This window comes from Numenius arquata, chromosome 8 (assembly GCF_964106895.1).
Source record: "Numenius arquata chromosome 8, bNumArq3.hap1.1, whole genome shotgun sequence".
NCBI lineage: Eukaryota > Metazoa > Chordata > Aves > Charadriiformes > Scolopacidae > Numenius > Numenius arquata.
This window is the reverse complement of record NC_133583.1, coordinates 60,719,873-60,740,239: the sequence shown is the minus strand read 5'-3', so window position 1 is coordinate 60,740,239 and position 20,367 is coordinate 60,719,873. Positions and strand designations below refer to the sequence as shown.

The 20,367-nt window shown below is 40.1% G+C and overlaps 1 protein-coding gene across 1 annotated transcript in view; it reads right to left on the bottom strand.

Annotated features, from left to right (window-relative positions):
• MIER1 (MIER1 transcriptional regulator) overlaps positions 1-20,367 on the bottom strand; it is a 35,369-nt gene continuing 15,002 nt past the window's right edge. Inside the window, exons 2-13 of the mRNA XM_074151586.1 lie at positions 18,492-18,516; positions 17,118-17,263; positions 14,122-14,289; positions 11,117-11,249; positions 9,022-9,086; positions 8,617-8,689; positions 5,958-6,109; positions 5,284-5,365; positions 4,309-4,403; positions 3,644-3,771; positions 2,207-2,346; positions 1-1,176 (exon numbers count right to left, since the gene is read on the bottom strand). Of these exons, the coding sequence (XP_074007687.1) occupies positions 851-1,176; positions 2,207-2,346; positions 3,644-3,771; positions 4,309-4,403; positions 5,284-5,365; positions 5,958-6,109; positions 8,617-8,689; positions 9,022-9,086; positions 11,117-11,249; positions 14,122-14,289; positions 17,118-17,216 (1,461 nt within the window). The 5' untranslated portion in view covers positions 17,217-17,263; positions 18,492-18,516 and the 3' untranslated portion in view covers positions 1-850. The remainder of the gene's footprint in view (positions 1,177-2,206; positions 2,347-3,643; positions 3,772-4,308; positions 4,404-5,283; positions 5,366-5,957; positions 6,110-8,616; positions 8,690-9,021; positions 9,087-11,116; positions 11,250-14,121; positions 14,290-17,117; positions 17,264-18,491; positions 18,517-20,367) is intronic.

Here is a 20,367-nt window from a genome sequence, read left to right as displayed (position 1 = left end):
GACTTCAGCAAAATAAAACGAAGCCAACGTTAGACTCAGGATATCAATTCTCTCATAAAAGTTTACCAACTGTACAAGTTAAGAAAAATTATACAAGCTTTCGTTTTAAGAAAGGACAGTTCAATCAAGACATAAGTACTGTAAAAATCTTTCAAAGGCTACAAAGAAATCTGGAAAAATACAGAACGTATTTCTTTAGCCCAGATAAAGAATATGGAAAGACATCATTGATGTCAACAATTTTACATAGACAAACCTGACCTGGTTTATTTACCTTTTAAAACTTCTATATATAAAAATAGTTGTGCTCATAACTTTCAGGATTCATAAGGGTTCCTTAGCGACGGGACGAGGCTTTTCCTCTCGCTGGCGGGAGCGGGGGTCTCTGCGCCTGCTCTCACGCGCCTCCTGCCATTCTCTATTTCATTTTCAACTTCCTGCAACTCTTGAACCAGCCCCCGCCTTCAAACAGGATGCTTTGTTCACTTGTACAACGCTTAAAATGCTGTAGAAATTTCTTTAACCTATTAGGCTGGGAGTATTTTTTTTTTTTTTTTTTTTTTACAGAAACTCACTGATTTGTTCCTCAAATATTTTTAAAAGCCTTACACGGCTCCCAGAACTACAGTCGCCAGCTCTGAGAAACAGAAATATTCTCCTACTGCTTTTCAGCACTGAAAAAAAAAAACAACCCAAATAATCAGATCTTAAGAGCCAACTAGAAGGTATTAGAAAAAAAAAAAATCTCAGCAGATTGTTTGACGGAACTGGATTTTGTAAGGTAACCCATCAACCCTGAAAATTTTAGACACCCAAAATTACTCCAAGGAATAAAATCAGCTCCCAGTATTCAGTCATCCAGAGTTTCTAGTTCTTCAAGCTTCCCATGTGAGTTTGCTTCTTGGAAGAACTCTGAAGAGCCAGGACTCTCTTTCCCATTGCTGTTAATTCTTCTTCTTTTTAGAGGTCTTTCGTTTTTCTCTTCAAAATCGTTCTCGTTTCTTGAAGCTGGATGAGCAAGTTTGGGGTCGACAGAAAGGTTTTCAGTTTCATACCCATTTGTATCCAGATCCGTGTGAGGTGTTTTCTTGCCACTGGTAGGTCCGTTTACATGCAACCCTTCCATTTTCGCTTCGTCTTTATTTGGTATCTCGCCCGGCCCGTTAGCAGACACCCCTGCGGGACAGAGGAAGACCGTAAGAAAGAGAAGGGAAGCGTAAGCAGTGACAGAACAGTCTGTGACAGCTCAATAAAGCAGAATCCTGATTACTCCCATTGAGCTAAAAAGCCAATACAGTTCTTCGTATCCTCACTGTGTGATGAACAAGTGATTTATTTGCATACAAATGACAGACTTGCCGTGATGGAGTTTATGGAAGCCCTCAAAAGCAATAAAAGCCAAGAAAATGTCCCCTAACTGTGCCAGCTGCAGTGGACTGTCCTCACCTGGGCACTGTCTGTAGCATCCACCGGATTTTCACATTCTGATTCATCCCCCGAGCTCCTCCCTCCTCTCTCTACCACCTTCAGCTCCTTCGCAATGGCCATCCCTTGCTTTGGAGGTTTTCTCACTTCAGGAGTGATGGTGCCCTGGCTCCTATCCCACCCTTAATTGCCCTCAGCACCCCAACCTCTAGTAAGAACAGCTAATGGTGCTCCTCAGACCAGCACTGGAGAAACACCGGTGTGTGTGACAGCCCAGTTCCCATCTCAGTTGTTTTCAGTATCCTGCACGGGACTGCTCACAAAGTCAGCCAAGTCAGCATTACCCCCTGAACAGCATGGGGAAGACCAAAACAGGCTGTTGACACTTAAAAGGAAGACTCTAGTGGAGATTTATCTTCAATATGTGACCACTGGCTAAATACAAACACGTAGCTGCTAGTAGGAAAAATACAGAATCATAGAATCACAGAATGGTCCGGGTTGGAAGGGACCTTAAAGCCCCCCCAGTGCCACCCCCTGCCCTGGGCAGGGACACCTCCCACCAGACCAGGTTGCTCCAAGCCCCCTCCAACCTGGCCTTGAACCCCTCCAGGGATGGGGCAGCCACAGCTTCTCTGGGCAACCTGGGCCAGGCTCTCACCACCCTCGCAGGCAAGTGAATATTCCATATTAAAATGGGCTTGTTTTTAGAAAAGCGAGCCGAACTTCTCATTTGGCTGGTAATCAGCTGCGTTTAGGAGGGTTCAGGAGGGACACTTACCGTTCTGATTGCTGCTGCTGGTTGTGCTGTCTTCCCTCTCCGACTGGCTGGTGCTGCTGTTGGACGTCGTAGGAGGAGGGGACGGAGCTCGACTGGAAGCAGCACTCTCACTTTCATCCAGCAGACGGTCCATATAATCTCTAACACGACAGAAACAGCACATTCACCACCGCCCTTGCCGTGTAAAGTGTTACTTGTGCAAAAATATTCAGTGCATATATCCCAAGTGTGACCAATTCCCATTTTACGCCTTTTGAACCGCACAGACTTATCTTGCAAAGTTAACAACTTCAAGATCTCCTGTATAAACTAGCCCATGTATGGTTTGTCCACAGTAATTAGGTATTTATCGACTAATTGCTGCACCCAGCTTATATAAATTCATCCCATGCTTGTGCTAAATCCCACAAGATCACGCACAAGCGAAAACCTGGATACACTGCGATGTTGTGGGTTGGGGTTCCAGGGTGATGCTCTCAGGCAGGTTCCTACCAAGCCCTTCCAATTTCCTGCGGCAGCAATAACGCCCCTTTAAAGTAAATAATTTCCATGCACATACAACCCCAAAAGGGATAATGTTGAAAGTGAACGGAAAACTTCAGAGTTGAAGACATTTCCATATTGGAAATCTACTAGAGACCTACAATTTAGGTCACTAATAGTAAATCTCGTATGAAAGATTTAAACAAAGCTAGTTGGTAAAGCCCTCGTAGGGACGGTATTAGTCTGGATTAACTCCAGAAGCAGCACAGCCTCACACATCATTATTCTGGAACCGCTACCGCACCCTGAATTCCCACATCTATCTGCAAAAGTATAGACAAGTAAATCCTTAACGCCACTTCTGAGCACCATATGCAGTCAACCCCAAAAGAATCGGAGAATGTTTTAAGTGATTAACAACCAAAAACGTCTACTAATTTGGGCAAGAATGGGAAAAAAAAAAACCCAACCCAGATGGCAGAAGAGGGGGAGACAGACAGTCCCTGACACCTGGTTAAGAAAATTCAGGGGCTCTGGGTGCCTCTCTGTGACAATCTGCTTTACAAACCACAGATGGCCACCCCTGGTGTCACACCATGAGTTCCCTTCAGCGGTCCAACACTTGTGACTAATGCCCTTGTATAAAACGTGTAGTTAAAGTAAAGCAAGCATTTAAAAAACTCCACGTATCTGCAGAAATGTTAACATTTGTGAAACATTTAAACAGAAAACAAACTAAATTAAATAGTGGTTATTTGCCTTATAATAATTAGGCTTATAATAGTTGGTCTTACTCCAAATAAATGCATTTTAGAAATGATACTATACCCACTAGTCAGCTTTTCTTACACCTTGGCTGTTTTCCTGCTGCAAATTTGGACAGTATAAAGAGCAGTATAAAATAAAGATTTAGACCCAACATGTAAAAACACATAAAAATGATGCACATCTTACGTTACACCAGGATGAAGATTGTATTTCTTCTTGCCGAATCGGGTCTGCTGCGCAAAGAAATCGTAACGCTCCGATTTCTTCCACATGTAATAAAATGCTACACACTCACCAACTGATCTTGTTCGTACCTAGGAAATACGGGCCAGGCAAATTCTGATGAATTTCAAGACAGTTTTGGCCAAAAAAAAGAAAAAAAAAAAAAAAAAGCTACCATTTAAATCAAAAGGTGTAAAATTCAAAGTCAATGCTTCTTTATACAACATAGGAAATAATGGAAACTATTGACTCAAAATTTCGGAGGCCCAGAAATTAAAATGCAAAGCTTAACAGTGCTTGTAAGAACAGTGAAGATATCGGGAGGTGCCGCAAGCGACAGCTTCAGGAGGAATATTCCAGTTTGTTTCACCAGTCTATTAAAAACCAGAATAAGACCCTGGGGAAGCAGATCTTCCCGTGTGTAGGCACAGCAGGATGTTTTACACTTTTCTGAATTTTATAGCCACAGGTATAGAGGATTCTGGACTTTAACAAACCAATTTGGACACATACCTAGAAAAACTAGAAGTAAATACAGTCATTTGTGAAGGAAATTGAGGATAAGAATTTATTTACAATTACATTGCTTTAAAAAAACCTGAGAAGTACACTTTCAAATCAGTGTTTACCTTATTTGCCTGAATCACGTGAAAATCCTTGCCATAGACTTTCAGTCCTTGTTCAAAGTTCCTACATTCCTCTTCTGTCCAAACAGATAGTTCTTCTGTAACAAGGAAATGCAATAAAAAAAACATACTTAAGAAAAAAGCACGTGGCCAATAAAAGAAAAGCAAAGTGACAGAAAACATACGTGGTATTCAAATTCCTTACGCCATCTGCTGACTGAAGGAGAACCACCTCCAGAAATTTCACTTACTAATGCAAAAAATGAGAAGTCTCTTTTCCAGTGAGTAGGTGGGAAATTTGGCTGCCTTAAGGAGCTGTTATAAAGGGTCTGTAACTCCAGACCTCTGTAACTCTGTAACATCGCACGGGGGGAATAAATAGGAAGCAGAAAAAAGCGCTTAGAGACCCAGTCTTCCACCCAGGAAGCAGGTTTCCTTCCAGCCAGGACACAGCACAAAGGGCTTCAAGCTTCAAATGGGTTGCTGGGTTTTGGAAGAAGCAGGGGAAAAGGAATGAGGAATGAGATCTCCTTTACTGCTGGCAAGAGCAGTAGGCTGTTCATTCCAGTCAGAATAAGAGACTCTGCTGCTCCCAGTATTGGGTGGGAATTCTTGGCCTCCCTGAAGCCAGAATAAACCCCTAATAACTTTCAGCCACACTTCTAAGAACTTAATATAACTTGGCCTTATTGATTCTTAAGGTCGCAAATACATAAGGGTTAAAATAGTGGGAGAACAAACTAATCTTCTCTGATCGTTCCTGCCTCGTGATTTGCACAGCGAACTCTGGAGGAGCCACAGGTTTGAAAGCAGAACCCACAGATCAATGTGCAAGGAATATAACTTGTGCTTTCTCTTCTTGGTTTCTTGTTCCTTCGAGTATAAAGATCAATAGCAAAACAAGAAATGCTTAAGGCTCCAAAAAAAAATAAAATGAGAGTTCAACAATAAAAACTTAACTTTTCAGCATACACTCACCTCTGGCTGCTTTTACGTTAAATCTCAGCCTTCGCAATGATTCTTCAGTATCAAAATTGCACTTAACTAGTTCATACAACGCCTGGAAACATGAAAAGACACACATTAAACATTCCAGATACCGTTCAATTTATGCTGTGCCACAAAAGCACACTTAGGAAATCACTACTACCCATTAAGAGAAGATTAAAAAACCCTCTTTGAATGACCATAGTATAATTTAAGACAGCACAAATACCTATTTCCTCTGTTTATATTTCCAAATTTCTAATTGCACAACCAAGAATATATGTGTTAAAATGTGTAAATATAAATGTTAAAGTATTTAACATCGTCATCCACTGCATACATTTGTAAAATCGATGGGGTTTTTCTATATGAAGGAAAAAAAGAAGTATGCATTCAGATAGCTTTAAAAAAATCTGTAGCTGAAAGAACAGAACTCATTCATACACATTTATATATAAAAAATATATATACTCATGCATAAAGCAACATTAAGCCCAAGTTAATGGCTGAATATTTGTTGAGAGGTAGAAGTCCATCATATTTCTGTTTCCACAAGGAATAATAAAGCTGTTTCAAACACAATTTTAACACTTGGGAGTAAAATGAAATAAAGGGATAATTCATCCTGGAATATGAAACTACAAATCCTAATTATTCTTGTATACCTGCTCATTGTCTTTAATATGTGACCCTTCAGGAATTGCATCTAGGCCTTTCTCATCACCCGTCCGCCTCGATGCTTCATTGAGGAACTCGATCACTTTGTCTTCTGGTAAGAAGTCGGGATTCCACAGGAGCTGGTCATCGTTTTCATACACTGAATTAACCGCAGGGAAAAGACAAGCAAGTTAAAACAACAATATAGGAGTTTCTTCTCTGTTATGAAGCTAGCGCTTAGGAAACCCTGGAAGATCATTAGAGCACCAACAGGCATCCATCCACTTGTGAATTTGTCTGGGGCTTCTCCAGGGACGATGACACCCAGGTGCCAGGACATTCCAAAGTCAAACAGCTCCTGAAAGGAAATGTTACTAAAACCTTCCTACGACTTCCAAGAAATACTTTCTAAAACAAATCGATGACTGGGTTTTAATACTGCCAAATCTCTACTGTTTTTTCAGAGCTTTTGCATGAGCTTTCAGAGCAGGGAAGCCACAGTGAACTGAAATTAAGGGGAGAAGTGTGGCCAAATGACGCACCCTCTGAATTATCTCCTATTTTTATTTTTCAAGAGCCAGAAGCTCTGCAGGATTAAAATACTACTTCAGCAAAATAAAGTAAAATTCAGGTTTTTGAAAAAACTAGAATCAGGAAAATGTCCAGACCTTGCCTGTGGCCTGGTCTTCAATGTAAGATAAGTTTACAAAAATCAGCAAGAAAGTAAGTTTAACACTGATTCCATGAGCACCTCTGAGAAGGGAAAGGAGCGATCCCTTGGGAAAGCACGGTCACCACAGGGAGGGGACAGAGAGTAGCAGTCGGTGCCGGTGAAAAGGTCAGGGTGGCAGCTGGATGCAGCTCTACTTGTAAAAAATGCTTTTTAACATGAAAGTAGACTACAAATAAAAAAATCAAAAGTAGTAAGTTAAATTATTAAGTGTCTTGCAAAGAAAGACTTTTAATTTTGTTCATTTTTCACAACCTGACATTGTTTAGTAGCAGCTAATTCGGTCTGCAGGCATACGGAGAGAGCCAGTCCACCCTAATTAGCTTAGTGTAGATTAATTACACAGTCGTTCTTTCCCCACCACAGCGTGTCAGAACTCGTTCTGAAAAGCAACTTGGTTATTCTTCAGAGTTCCAGCATTTTTACAGGGCTGGATAGGAAAGGACTGGCCCTCTCAGTGCTTGGGAATTTTACAATTCAAATTTCCCCTTCATTAGACTACAACTAAAATGATGGAATATGTACAACAAAGTTCTAAATACATAGTCTCAGATATTTATTTTTTAACTTTTTAAGCTTCATTAATATTCCTGTTGGAGTCCTGTCAATGATTATATCAAAAAACCAGCAGAAAGGAAAGAAGTGGCAGAAGGCATAACCCCCCCTGGTATATAAAACTACAATAACCGTAGCATGATCAGTGAAAATTTAACTTTTCCCCTCAGTGGTTTTTGCCCATGACGTAGGTTCTCCGTTCTATAAAGAGTTGTGTGCAAGACTATGAAAACCTGGTTTATATGGGTTACTGCAGCGCATAAAGCAGTTATATCTTTTTTATTATTGGAGGCCAGAAGCCATTTAGAGCTGAGTAAATACCAGGAAAAGCAGGTGACCAGTAAAGCAGAATTTACTGCATCCCAGGCAAATACATAGTTCGAGCTCTATTTTTAGCCAGAAGCAGGAAAGCGTGCAAAGAACAACTTCTTCTTAGCTAAAAAGCAGATGGTTTTTAAGTTTGCCATTTTCTGTTTTTCATGGAAGCTCCTGACTTCTCACATAGTTTTAAATTACATTTTCTTCAGCCTCTCTGGCTACGGAGTCCAGAGCTGAGGGAACGTGTCAGTGGGAGTCAATAGCAGGAGTAACGTTCTTTTTTGATGGTTTTTAGCTCGATCAGGCTACGGTGTAGGAACCACAACCTGAACTCAAAGCAAAACAACTGCTACTACTTGAGCGTGTACTCAGATTCTAGGAAAGCACTGAGTTTTGTGCTGATTAGTTTAAAAACTAACTTACATAAAACTACAAACTCAGTTTCAAACTGACCTGGAGTGTAAACAAATTCTTAGCAATGGGCTGAAGGAGCAGGACAATTTGCGTTTAAGCTCAGAGCTGGGTTTAAACTGGATCTACCTTTCCTGACTCGATTACATTGACAGCACACAGCCAAAGGCTCTGCTTGGGAGGGGGAAAAGGTCCTGGAAAAAAACCCCAGAAGTAGAACAAGAGGTTCTTTGATAACGACTGAAGAGTTATAAACCGTGAAAATCAAAGCTGCTGGTACCATTTTGCCTCTTTTAATGTGTTAATCCAATTCCAGCAACACAATTTCTTTATTACCTATTTTGGTTTATATAAATTAAACGTACTAGGTGAGGAGGTTAACATACGTGCAAAGCCTGTGTACATCACCACATTAGAATACAAGGGTTCAAAAGGCAATAGGTCAGCAATATAGTCTTTCTTTTCCCCTTCCAAGACTCAAGCTCTGATGGTGAAGCACAGGATGACCTACGGTTTGAGATGATGGTTCTATTTTTCACTTGAAGGAGCTCTTTTTCTTTTGCAAGACACAGGACATCAATCAACTCTTTTCCTTCTCCCCATTAGAAAATAATCTCACACATAGTGATAATGGTAATAGTGCCCAGTCTCACCTTTTTCATTCTCTTTGTATTTGCATGTGCCAGCTGGAATTTCAGCTTGAAACATCGAGCCCACCATGATTTCCTGTTTTGAAATAACAGAAACAAGAAGTTAAGCAACTGCAGCCGTGATGGTTTTTGTTAGCAAACAAGAGGATGACCACATCATTTTTTTTTTTACCCCTTAAAACTTTCATTGTTCAAAATCTAAAAATACAGTTAACAGGCACCACATGGAAATGGATTTTTTGACTACTTGGGGAGGTCTTGAACACTTCTTACCATCAAGACTCTTATATTTATGGGGAAAAACTGGAGAGGGTTTGGGTGCTCTATAGAGCTCTCAGTTACCAGGTAACAGAGCAACCCATTATCCAGGAACTACAGGCTTTTTTAACAGCCCTCATTAGTATTTACCTTTTTCCAGTCTTCTGAGGGAATATAATCTTCATCTTCTTCAGATTCCTCTTCTATTTCACTATCTGCAAGAAATTGTTCAAACATTTACACGAGATGAGCTGTGACGGGGCCCGTGGACGCCAACACCAAGCTCCAGTTGAGTGAGGGAACTGGGGATGTGACATCAGCTCCCGGGTGACAAGGGGACAGGAGGAGCCCAGCCTCCCATCCCACCCCCCTCCACTGCCACCTTAGCTAACTCCACACAACCGCAAATGGCACTTTCAGTGACAATACGACATATTTTAGTATTGATGGCTTTAAACCAATGTTCACATTTAGAATGGGTTAAGCTACACAACAGGCTCCGAAAAGTTAAGGCACAAATGAACACATCCATCAATTTTACTACCACCTCATTAAAATTTCCTTTCCCTCACCCAGCTGTGAAGCAGCTGAGAGGATCCGCAGCCAAATTTACTACAAACAGCTACTTTCTCAAAGTATTTTTATGTGGATGTTCAGCATCCGTTTGGGCTTCAGCACCATTTTCAATTGGTTTAGTTACTGCTGTTCTTCTTCCCTTATAGCAAATGTCGCTGAATTTAAGGTAGACTTAAAGGTGTAAGAAATCAGCAACTGGTCTTTTCTCAGTCTTACCGGGATTTAGCAGGCTTGGATGTGCTGCTCAGAGATGCACAGCAGCATTTAAAATAGATTATTTGAGATAAAGACTGACAAGAATGGTAAGCTCTTTATGATAGAGGCTACTTTATGTATAGCCTGTGATAGTATCAGCACTAAAATTATTTGTACATTAAATTACATCCTATACACAGCTGAACATTGCAAAAAAAAAAACCCCAAAACCTAATGCAATCCACTTGCTTTGTTTAAAAAATGGAGTTACTTTAAGATATTTGCAATCCTCTGCACAGCTACATGCTGAGGCCTTTTTGGATTAAAATAAACTACTGATTAGAAAATGACTTTTCTACAATGTCACGGCTAATAAGTATCAAGTACAAGGTGTCATAAGGAACCTTTGCTTTAACTGTTGTTTGGTAAAACATAGAAAAGTAGGAATTCACCCATTGTCGAGGGACTTCCATGAAAGAAAGAGAAAATACCTGTTGTCCAAATGGCCCTGCTGTGCTAAAAGGTTCAGATCCCATTAAGTAAAAGATTGCCCCAGAAATGAGAGCCTTCTAAAGGGACAGCCACATAACACAAGCTCAACAGTCTCAAACGGATGCAAGCCCAACTTTTAAACAAAACAAGGGGAAAATAATCAGTCCACAACGCTGGCAACTGTATCAAACGTGGAATTCTCGCAGCACATTTTCTTCACCATTATCTCTCCCTTCATTATTCCGGGTCTGACAATCTGCTGGCCTTTTTCAAGTTTCACTGCTTTAGGTTTCTGTATTGGTGATCTTGAAGAAATCGGGGATTGTGTTTCTAGTAAATGTCAGTTTTTACTCTCACCTTCTTTGATGGGGTACCTAAACTGGTGCCACTGGGCTCTGTCATGGTAATCACACACTGAGTGGCAATTATCTAGTTGGAACAGCGCATGTCCTGCTTGCAAATGTTTTTACCTACATCCTCCGCCTGAACCGGCAGCTGGAACTACACTGCTAAGACCACACTGAACACTTACTGCACCCCGTCTCCATGAACAAGGAGCTTTTTCTGAAGGGCACACCTCTACAGACCAGTTTGCAGGGTGGTAAACTGGAGTGTTACAAGACTCGGAGCAGCGTCAAGAAAGGATTTACGCTGTCTGAGAGCCTGCTTTTTTCAAAAGTGTAGAAATCTAAATGTTTCCACAAATTTAATCCCTTCTTTTAAGAAGAGAGAATATCTATTGTCTTTATACAGACCCTGATCTGCAGAGAAGATTTAGCACTCAGCTAAAAACAGGACTTTTTTTTGCTTATTAATCTGAGCATAATGATAACCAAGAGCAGTGCGATGAAAGAGAACAAACAAATGTTTATAGGGATCAAGATGCATATTTCAGAAACAGAATACTCCGTTAACTAGAGTGGTTCTCCACCAAAGATAAATCATATCGAGATTATTGTGCTTAGCACTAAACTGTACATACTTGTATCAAAATATTTACAGCGACGAGGGCGAATTATCTCCTGTGGATCTTGAGAAGCAACAGATGGTGCTGGGTCGTCATTAGATGACTGTGTCTCATCTTCCTGACCTGATGAATCTTTGATGGTCTCCTCCTTGAAATATAAAAAAGCAAAGGGGAGATCAGCTTATCCCTTGTGTGTCACAAACACTGTTTTGGCAATATTTTTTTACAAAATACATAGAATCATAGAATCATCCAGGTTGGAAGAGACCCTTGGGATCATCGAGTCCAACCATCTACCCTACACTACAAAGTTCTCCCCTATACCATATCCCCCAACACCACATCTAAACATCTCTTAAACACATCCAGGGATGGTGACTCAACCCCCTCCCTGGGCAGCCTGTTCCAATGCCCGACCACTCTTCCTGTGAAAAATTCTTTCCTGATGTTCAGTCTAAACCTACCCTGCTGGAGCTTGAAGCCGTTCCCTCTCGTTCTGTCATTAATTACCTGTGCGAAGAGACCAGCACCAACCTCTCTACAGTGTCCTTTCAAGTAGTTGTAGAGAGTGATGAGGTCTCCCCTCAGCCTCCTCTTCCTCATACTAAACAGTCCCAAAATTGTCAATATGTCAACCCCAAATATCTTTTATCTGACTTCAAGTGACTGGAGAGACTGTGGCCTGTCCAGACTGAGCCACAACAAATATGTAAACACTTCGTATTGTTTATTGACCAGGATTTTAAGCAGATCGATTTAACATTCAGACTCTAACACACAAATCAAAAATATGAACCACAATTAAATAACACGCCTAGGTTTTTTTTTTTTTTAAATTAGTCAAGCAAATCCTTGTGGTTTTCATTTAATCTCATTTAACTTTAAATTTTACTTTGGTCTTTAAAACCTTTCCTTATGAATTTTCAATTAAAAGGTGGTGGCGGGGGGAGATTATTTACTGGCTATACTTTCCTCAATCAAATGAAAATGGGACCTTCCATAAAAATTGGTGTCGACAAGTGTGGTTCAACCCCACAGGAACAGCCTATCAGTAGACTCGAGTACGTACACTGAGTCATTAGAAGATCAAAGATTACAATGAGTTTCTTTATTAGAAGATAAATAAGGATTTATTCTTTCTATATTTATTTTCCTCAGTTGTAATCGTTCCCATAGTTGTGGTTTTATTCTAATTAAAGGATCACAGAATCACAGAATGTGATTCTGTGATTCTTTAATTAGAATAAAACCACAACTATGGCAACGATTACAACTAAGGAAAATTAAAAGGTTAAAAAAAAATCTATTAGTGTTTGCTATTTCAATGCATGTCGTCGATATATTTTATGTGTTTTATGACTATTTGTAAGCACCCAAACTCGCTAGTTCTAACAGAGAAGCGTTAGGCCCAGCACATGTTTATGTGCACCTTTACCAGGGAGCAGAGTATTATCGCATGTGCAGCTTAAAGCAGCTTAAAAATAGAAAATAGCTAAGTGCAGCAGAGCTAAATAAGCTGCGGAAAGACGAGCACTTGCAGAGAAAGCCTGAATGATTTATAAAATTATTCCTCCCCCACAGATGTATTTTCCTGCCTCTCTGCTAAGAGCACACACGCGTTTTGGAGCTCTCGTTCCTCTACCCCGAGGGAAACCAGCGTAACACCAGCTCGGGCTCTGGGCGCCCAGTACCCCCCCCACCGAGGGTGAGTGTCCTACAGAGGGACCAAGGGGACTCCTCCAGCACTGACAGCCACCGGGGTTGCAGCCATTTGAGAGGAAAGACAGGCAGTGCCTTAAATCAGGCAGTAACAGACCTGGAGACCTGCGGAGGAGGTCGTGAGAAGGCAGAGGATGGAAGTTGTGTCAGGAAGTCATTAAGAAGCAAGGACGCAGGAAGAAAGTGGGACTTCAGCAACACCGCCACGCACCACAAAATAAACCCCTTTTGTGTCCTATTTTAATTTTGCATCCTTCACGTTGTGCAAGTTTCTCCCCCTTTTCCACCTTCCTGAACTTTTTCCGATGTAATACAACTATATATCTTTCTTCTTTGTGAGCTACGCAACGCAAACAACAATCTTTTACAGCATCTGCCGTGGGAGCCTTTAAATCCCAAGAACTTCATTTTCTGCATCAGAGATGTCATTCCTCATCTCCCTGTCACATTCCAGAGCTTCTAAAATGGGGAAGATATCAAAGAACAAAACGCATCCTTTTGAAAGCCAGATTAGGTAATGCAGCTTCCATTAATGCCTAAGCCTTTCTTTTTTTTTTTTTATGTTACTGACAACACAAAGGGTTTGATATTTTAATGGAATTCAGGATGCAACTCTGAATGGCACCAGTAATGGGGGACGTTACGGCTGTGCCCACGGCAGGACAGGATCGTTACAAATACGTATGACATACGCGTGGAGAAAAGACTCTTCCGAAATCAGGAAATTTATTTTAAGAGCACAGGGAACAGGATTTTCAAGATGCTGAGTTCAAAACCTTACATTTTGCAAAGACACCTGAAGCATTAGATTCAGGTAACAATTTAAGTACAAGCAGGGCTGCCAGGCTGAAAAAATACCATTTAAAACTCTAGAAAACTCGCAGCGATCTCCAATACTCAGAGACAAATTTAATTCAATTCTACACTTCACTGTTCACTTTCAGTAGATCGGCTTTTCAACTTGAAGCAAGTGTTCAGCTGTACCTAGAAAGGTGCCTTCAGGCATTTAAAACCTCCGTTTTGAGGTAAGACTATTTCTGAAGGATAATTATAGTCCCTTTTTACGTGATGCTGTATGTATACACGTACTCTAATTTGCCACAGGAAGCACTTGGAACGATACAGATGAAATTAAGGGCAATGAAGAGAAATACAGACAGGTAATTAAGAATAAACACTAGAGTTCAGTACAACAAAGCATCGGAAATCAACTACATTATTAATTACTTCTGCTGTGATTTGGCATCTTGAGGACAGAATGGCTGTATGAAAATCAGTTTCAAATTAATGTAAACACTTACTTTGTTTTCACCACTACAGCCACTGTTGTCATCATTATCAACGTCATCATCATCTTCTCCCTCCTCCTCCTCTTCTTCATCATCTTCGTCATCATCATCTTCTTGGAGTGGAATGGTACCGTCATAGCCGTAACGGCTAAGGAGCTCCTGGATTGGCATATCGCTTTCCTGAGAAACATCCAAACAAAGTTTGGAGATTTTTAACGACAGTATTTCACATCCTGCATCTGCTCTGCAGCTTAAAGGTGTGCGCTTTAAACATAACACAGCAAAACCAGAGAAAAGATGATCACATGTACTAAAAAAGGCCACTCCCAAATGAAAAGACAGTCAAAATTCGAAGTATTTGGCTCCTAAGAAAAATGTGTGGGTTTTTATGCAGGGGAACTTTGTTATTTCCCAATCCTTTATAAATTTACAGCAGACCTCGTGTGCCAACAATCTCACAATGGGGCCACGAAGCTTGTTAAAAGGGCACCAGTTTGTCCCATCTCTCCCTCGGCACTTGTCTGCTACTATTTTACCAAAACACAATCAATTCCCTGTGGCAGGTTACGTCTGGTTCCATCACACCCCTTCAGGACACAGGGAGAACACACTCCTCACAGAATCACAGAATGCTATGGGGTTGGAAGGGACCTCTGGAGATCATCTAGTCCAACCCCCTGCCAGAGCAGGTCCACCCAGAGCAGGTCCCACAGGAACGTGTCCAGGTGGGTTTGAATGTCTCCAGAGAAGGAGACTCCATCACCTCTCTGGGCAGCCTCTTCCAGGGCTCTGCCAACCTCACAGGAAAGAAGTTCCTCCTCAGGCTTAGATGGAACTTCCCATGTTCCAGTTTGTGCCCATTTCCTCGTCCTGTCACTGGGCACCACTGAAAAAAGACTGGCCCCATCCCCCTGACACCCACCCTTGAAGTATTTATAGGTGTTGATCAGATCCCCCCTCAGTCTTTTCTTCTTCAGAATAAAAAGACCCAAGTCCCTCAGCCTTTCCTCAGCAGAGAGATGTTCTAGTCCCCTCATCATCTTTGTAGCCCTCTGCTGTCCCCTCTCCAGCAGTTCCCTGTCCTTCTTGAACTGGGGAGCCCAGAACTGGACCCAGTGCTCCAGATGGGGCCTCCCCAGGGCAGAGCAGAGGGGCAATTCCTCATCGGAACATACATCAGTATTCCCTTTACTGCCCAAAAACTACCTGAAAAAATTGTAGTATTTTGAACCTTTTCGTGAAAAAAAAACCACGAGGTAAAATGTGTCAGCAGGAACTGCTTCATACAGAGAGCTGAGATATTGAGAGGTTTTGCAGGCAGGAACGTGTCCTAATGCAGGGCAGTGATTTCTGCCCTGTCCCCTGGACTAGAGCAGCACGGAGGGAGACTTCAGGTCCCTAGTGTCATTTAGACAAAAATGTACAGATAAAGGCAGGATGCTGCCCAGCGTCAAGTCCTAACTCATCACAGATTCACCAGAGCTTCCACCAGTGAGTAGGGAAGATCCTCACCCTCAGAGGAAGGCGCCGTTTTTACGACAGTCGGGAGTTAAACCATTAAGGTTCAAAAATTCTTTCGCAAAGCCCGACTGTCACCTCGTCTCTGGAGGAGCTGAACTAGTAAATCAGGCACATTCGCTGCCTGGGGGAAACACGAAATGCTGGCAAATTTCAGGAAAATCTGAAATAATACCAGGGAAAGAAAAAAGACAGGATAGAACTTGTCTTGGCAATAGTTTTGAGGTTTAGATCGCCTATCATCCGCAACTTCAAAAGAGTGTGACTCTACGTTACAGCATCGCTGGCCGTCCTGATCCCGAAAGAGCTGACACACGGAGAAATTATAAACTCCCGGCCCCGATGCCCAAGATACGAGGGAATAAACTGATGGCTGAAATACAGTTATAAACCAAGCATTGGGATGTGGTGACAGAATTACACAACCAGATGTTGAGTCTTCACAAAATATGAGGGGAAAAAACCCACATATTTTCACCTTAAAACCCACATGACATACACGTGGAGCTCCACTTCTCAGTCAGTCGAGATGAAACGTATTTAGATTCACAAACTATTTATTTATCTTTATGTTTACCATTTAATATCAAAACCTGAAATTACCAGAAAGAAATTATCATTTACACCCAAATTGTAGTTTAAATGGAACTTAATTTAAAGTCATATTGGCATAGTTACTTATAATAAATAGGGATTATACATGGAATATGCATCTGAGAATCATTAATGATCTGTTCTGGAAGCCTTTTCAGCCAACGAGGCCACAGACAATACCCAAATTACTTTGCATTTATAATGAACCCAGTTTGCAATTTAAGAATATTATTCCTGCCTGAGAAGTGATCGAAGACAATACATAAGTGACAGGATAACCTCAAAAGGCCAAATAAATCTTCTATGGAATTATTTCAGAAGATACACATTTTAAGCTTTATTTATCACTATTAATAATAATTGTGAGTTCCGATCTCAGCTCTGCTGACAACTCTTTGCTTTGAGCCAATCATTTCATCTGCATCTCTGCTCCCTCTGCCTTAAAAAAGAAGATAACTCCTCTAAATTATCATACAAAGGTTTGTATAAAAATGCAAAAGAAATGTAAAATTATGGGATTTTAAAAAATAAAATGAAAATGTATATGCAGTAATCAAATGCAAATGCTTTAGAAAGTAACAACACTGGGATATACAAGTTTAGTCAGTGTACTTTAACTTATATTAGCTCTAAAATGCAAATCCTACACCAGCACATATATGCAAAAAGAAACTAAACAAGCACAGCGTTACACATTATGAAGTATTTATGTACCAGTTTCCTTTCCCCAACTTTTAAGAACTGCAAATGTATCTCAGCCCCTGTCCCCATCTGTATTATTTGTCTATTAGCGGTTTAGGAACTTTTTTTTAAAAATTCCAAATATAAGGGAAAAAACCTGCGTATGTTTTGTGTGCGACTGCGGTTATGTTTTATGACTCCTTAAGGCTACCTACCCTGTTAAGATCCTCTATTTCAGAACTGAAGTTTGTTTCTCCTTCCATCATTTCCTCCTCTTCTAATGTCCGTTCATCATCAAAGTCATGCACCAGCATATCAGCTGATGGATCAAATTCATGGTCATCAGATGTTGCTGAACCTCCTGATAGAAAACATTTTAAAGAATGTTTTTAGTTAGATCATGGCCTCACAGAGTTTACTTTATTTTTTTTTTTAGTTTGGTGACATTTTAATACTCAAATTACACTGAGAAATTAGAATATCTTCAAGATCCTTCGATCGTTTTATCTTCGGGAAAGCCAATCTCATTATTCATTATGTCCTTTGGGTTCTAAGAGATTGTGGAAAAAAGAACCAGGAGATAGTGTTTAACCAGCCAGTTCCCAAAGGACTATATATCCGGACATCAGGCCCCTAGTTAAATGTTTGTAAAATATTCAGTTTTTGAAGACCTAATTCCTAAATAATCATAAACCTGTCTGACTCAAGAGTTCTACTGGGAGCAGAAACACTCATAAAATATAAACTCAGGGCTGCTGTTTCCTTGCTGCTTTGCAAGCTTTCTTGTTTATGACTACAATCTAATGACTGTTCCAGAATTTAAACTTAAAGGCAGCTTCACAGTTATGCAGATTTTATTGCTGATGCAAAATCCTTAGTTATTTTTTCCCCCGCGCGGTTTTTTCACCGTCCTTTGTAAAGAAGTCTGGTTATATTTCATGACAACGAAAAATAAATGAATGGATGAATGGTTTGGTAGATGCAGCATTTTTCTGTAATTCAGCGATACCTGATTTCTAATTCTAACTCCACTAATATTTTTCCACTTGTCTCCACGGACAATTATATTTCATTTTCGAAAGCCTGAAGAGCGTACCCACACTAAGGGCTCAAGATGTTGACTATAAGGGTTAAAGTTAACAATATTTTGAATATACTTTTTCAATATACTTTTTGAATATTCTTTTTGAATATACTTTTTTAACTATACTTTTCAAGTGTTAAAGCAATTAATTATTTCTCTGGAAGAAATAAGAGCTCGAGAGACAATGGCAGTCCAGCTAAAGTAACCAGTGGAAAGCTTTTCCACTACTAGGATGCCAAAACCCTTGGAAATAAGTAACAGTAAGCACAGTGGTACAAAAGTGAACAAAAAAAAAAAACCCCAAATATTCATAATTTAGACTTAGGCTGACTACTAGATAGCCAGTACAGACTGGAAGAAAGCAGTGACCGCTTAACCCAGTACTGCCACCAACCTATTCATCACATTATACCCTTAGATCACTAACCAGAAGAGACCAGCAAAAATATTTTTTCAAGGGTGCCCTCTTCCCCCACAAATTTAGGAAATATTAAAACATATTTACCTGGGCTTGAAGACTCAACAGAAGGCTAAAAAAGAAAACAAAGGAAATTATTTTTTCTTTGTTGAACCATAGAAACTCAATTCAATAATTCGTCTGATACAAAGCAAGTCACTGCAAATAATATATTTAGAAATAAAGCAACACAAACACAGTAGAGCAATTTAAGGTAAATAGTATTCATTTGCTCCTTTATGTATCAATATTGCTGCACTAGTTCAGCACAAATAATTGGAGGAACTGCCCGTTTCGTGATGCAATAATTGAGTTGATGAAGGTATAAAATAAAGCAAAACAATTCATTCTGAAAACAGTATTGCAAATTCCACAATCAGCTTAGTATGGCATAAACCGGTGCTATTGCCAGGTGGGGAAATACTATTTTCTCTCCATCTCTATCTGCTCAGTTCCAATTGTTCCTTTAATGCTGATAAAAAATAAAAATTCCATATACTAAATCTCCTTTTCCATAACCAAGGTTGTGCCAGATTATATTTACAGTGGAAGCCCAGTTTAAGAGAAATTATTCTTCCTATTTGTAACTGCACACTTTGCAATACACAAATTCCCTCTTCTTTTTAAATTACTTTTAAAAGGTAATCACAAATCACAATGAGAACTCCTCATAAACCAAAAGGAAAAAGCAATTTAATCTTAATCCCTAATCCAGCTGTGAGGAAAAAAAATAAATTATTTTGCAAGCCAGACTTTCTTCTCAAGTATGTTCATAACACAAATTAATACGATCACAGACTATAAAACAAATATATTTTTTGAAATACTGAAAAAAAACGAGACTTCCACAAAAATCTTTATGGAACAGAGACACCCTTTGGCCTCCCATATTTGGTAACCTCACATTTATAATCAGAATAAACATCTTCTTTCATAAAATTCTGGTTTCCCTTGCTTACAGCTTCGCCGATCGTTAACATCCCGGGATGAAATTTGCATGTCAGACACACAAACCTCATTTGGTTTGAAAATTCAAGCAAATGTTTCAACTATTTTCAGGAACAAACCTAATGAAGTGGTTTTTTCAAAGTTAGGAAAACTGACTTGTTACTTCAGAGACCTGCAGTGCTCCTTTCCCTGCCGCCCTCTGGAAAATGAGATATTGTCCAGTCTCACGGATATCGTTATATTCCCGAATATACAATGCTGTCTTCGTAAAAAACTGCCTGCTTTTGGCCCAGAAATAATTTGGAAACATTTCAATTGCACATTCACAATAGACACCTGTGCATACGTGTAATACCATATTCCTGTTAGAATTGCAAGATCTGTACACCCAGAATTATATGCAAAATTAAACCATCATGTTAGAAACTGGTAAATTCAAACTCAAGTAAAAATTTGTACTATTATTCCATGATTTTCTAAAGCATTTTCCATCTCCTTGACTTCACCTCGTAAGGCCAAGCAGTCACTTGCACAAGTGACTTCCACCCGAAGAACCTGGCTGTGTAGCCAAGGAAAAATTAAAATTTAAAAGATTTTGTGTAACTATGAAGTTCTTTTAGGTTAGCAGCTCTTCAAAGTGAGGAGAAATACACCTACTCAGGAATCAATGGCCAAAATTCACTTAGGCGTCTGCCTACATTTCACGAGAGTCTACAATGTACAACCAAAAATTCAAACTATATTTAAGTGTGCCAAGCAGGAAGGAGTAAATAAAGGTAAAAACACATCTCGAGTAAGGGACAGAAGACAGGACAGACAAGGATTTTTTGCTCTTTTAAAGAAAATACAGAATATATACGCTGCCTTCAGGTGGAGGGTCTACAGCCTATTTTTCCCGTCCTTACTAACATCCAAAAATGTTTTCAGTTTACGTGCAGTTCCAGTGCTGACTTGCAAGAATCAGCTTTTTAGGCAG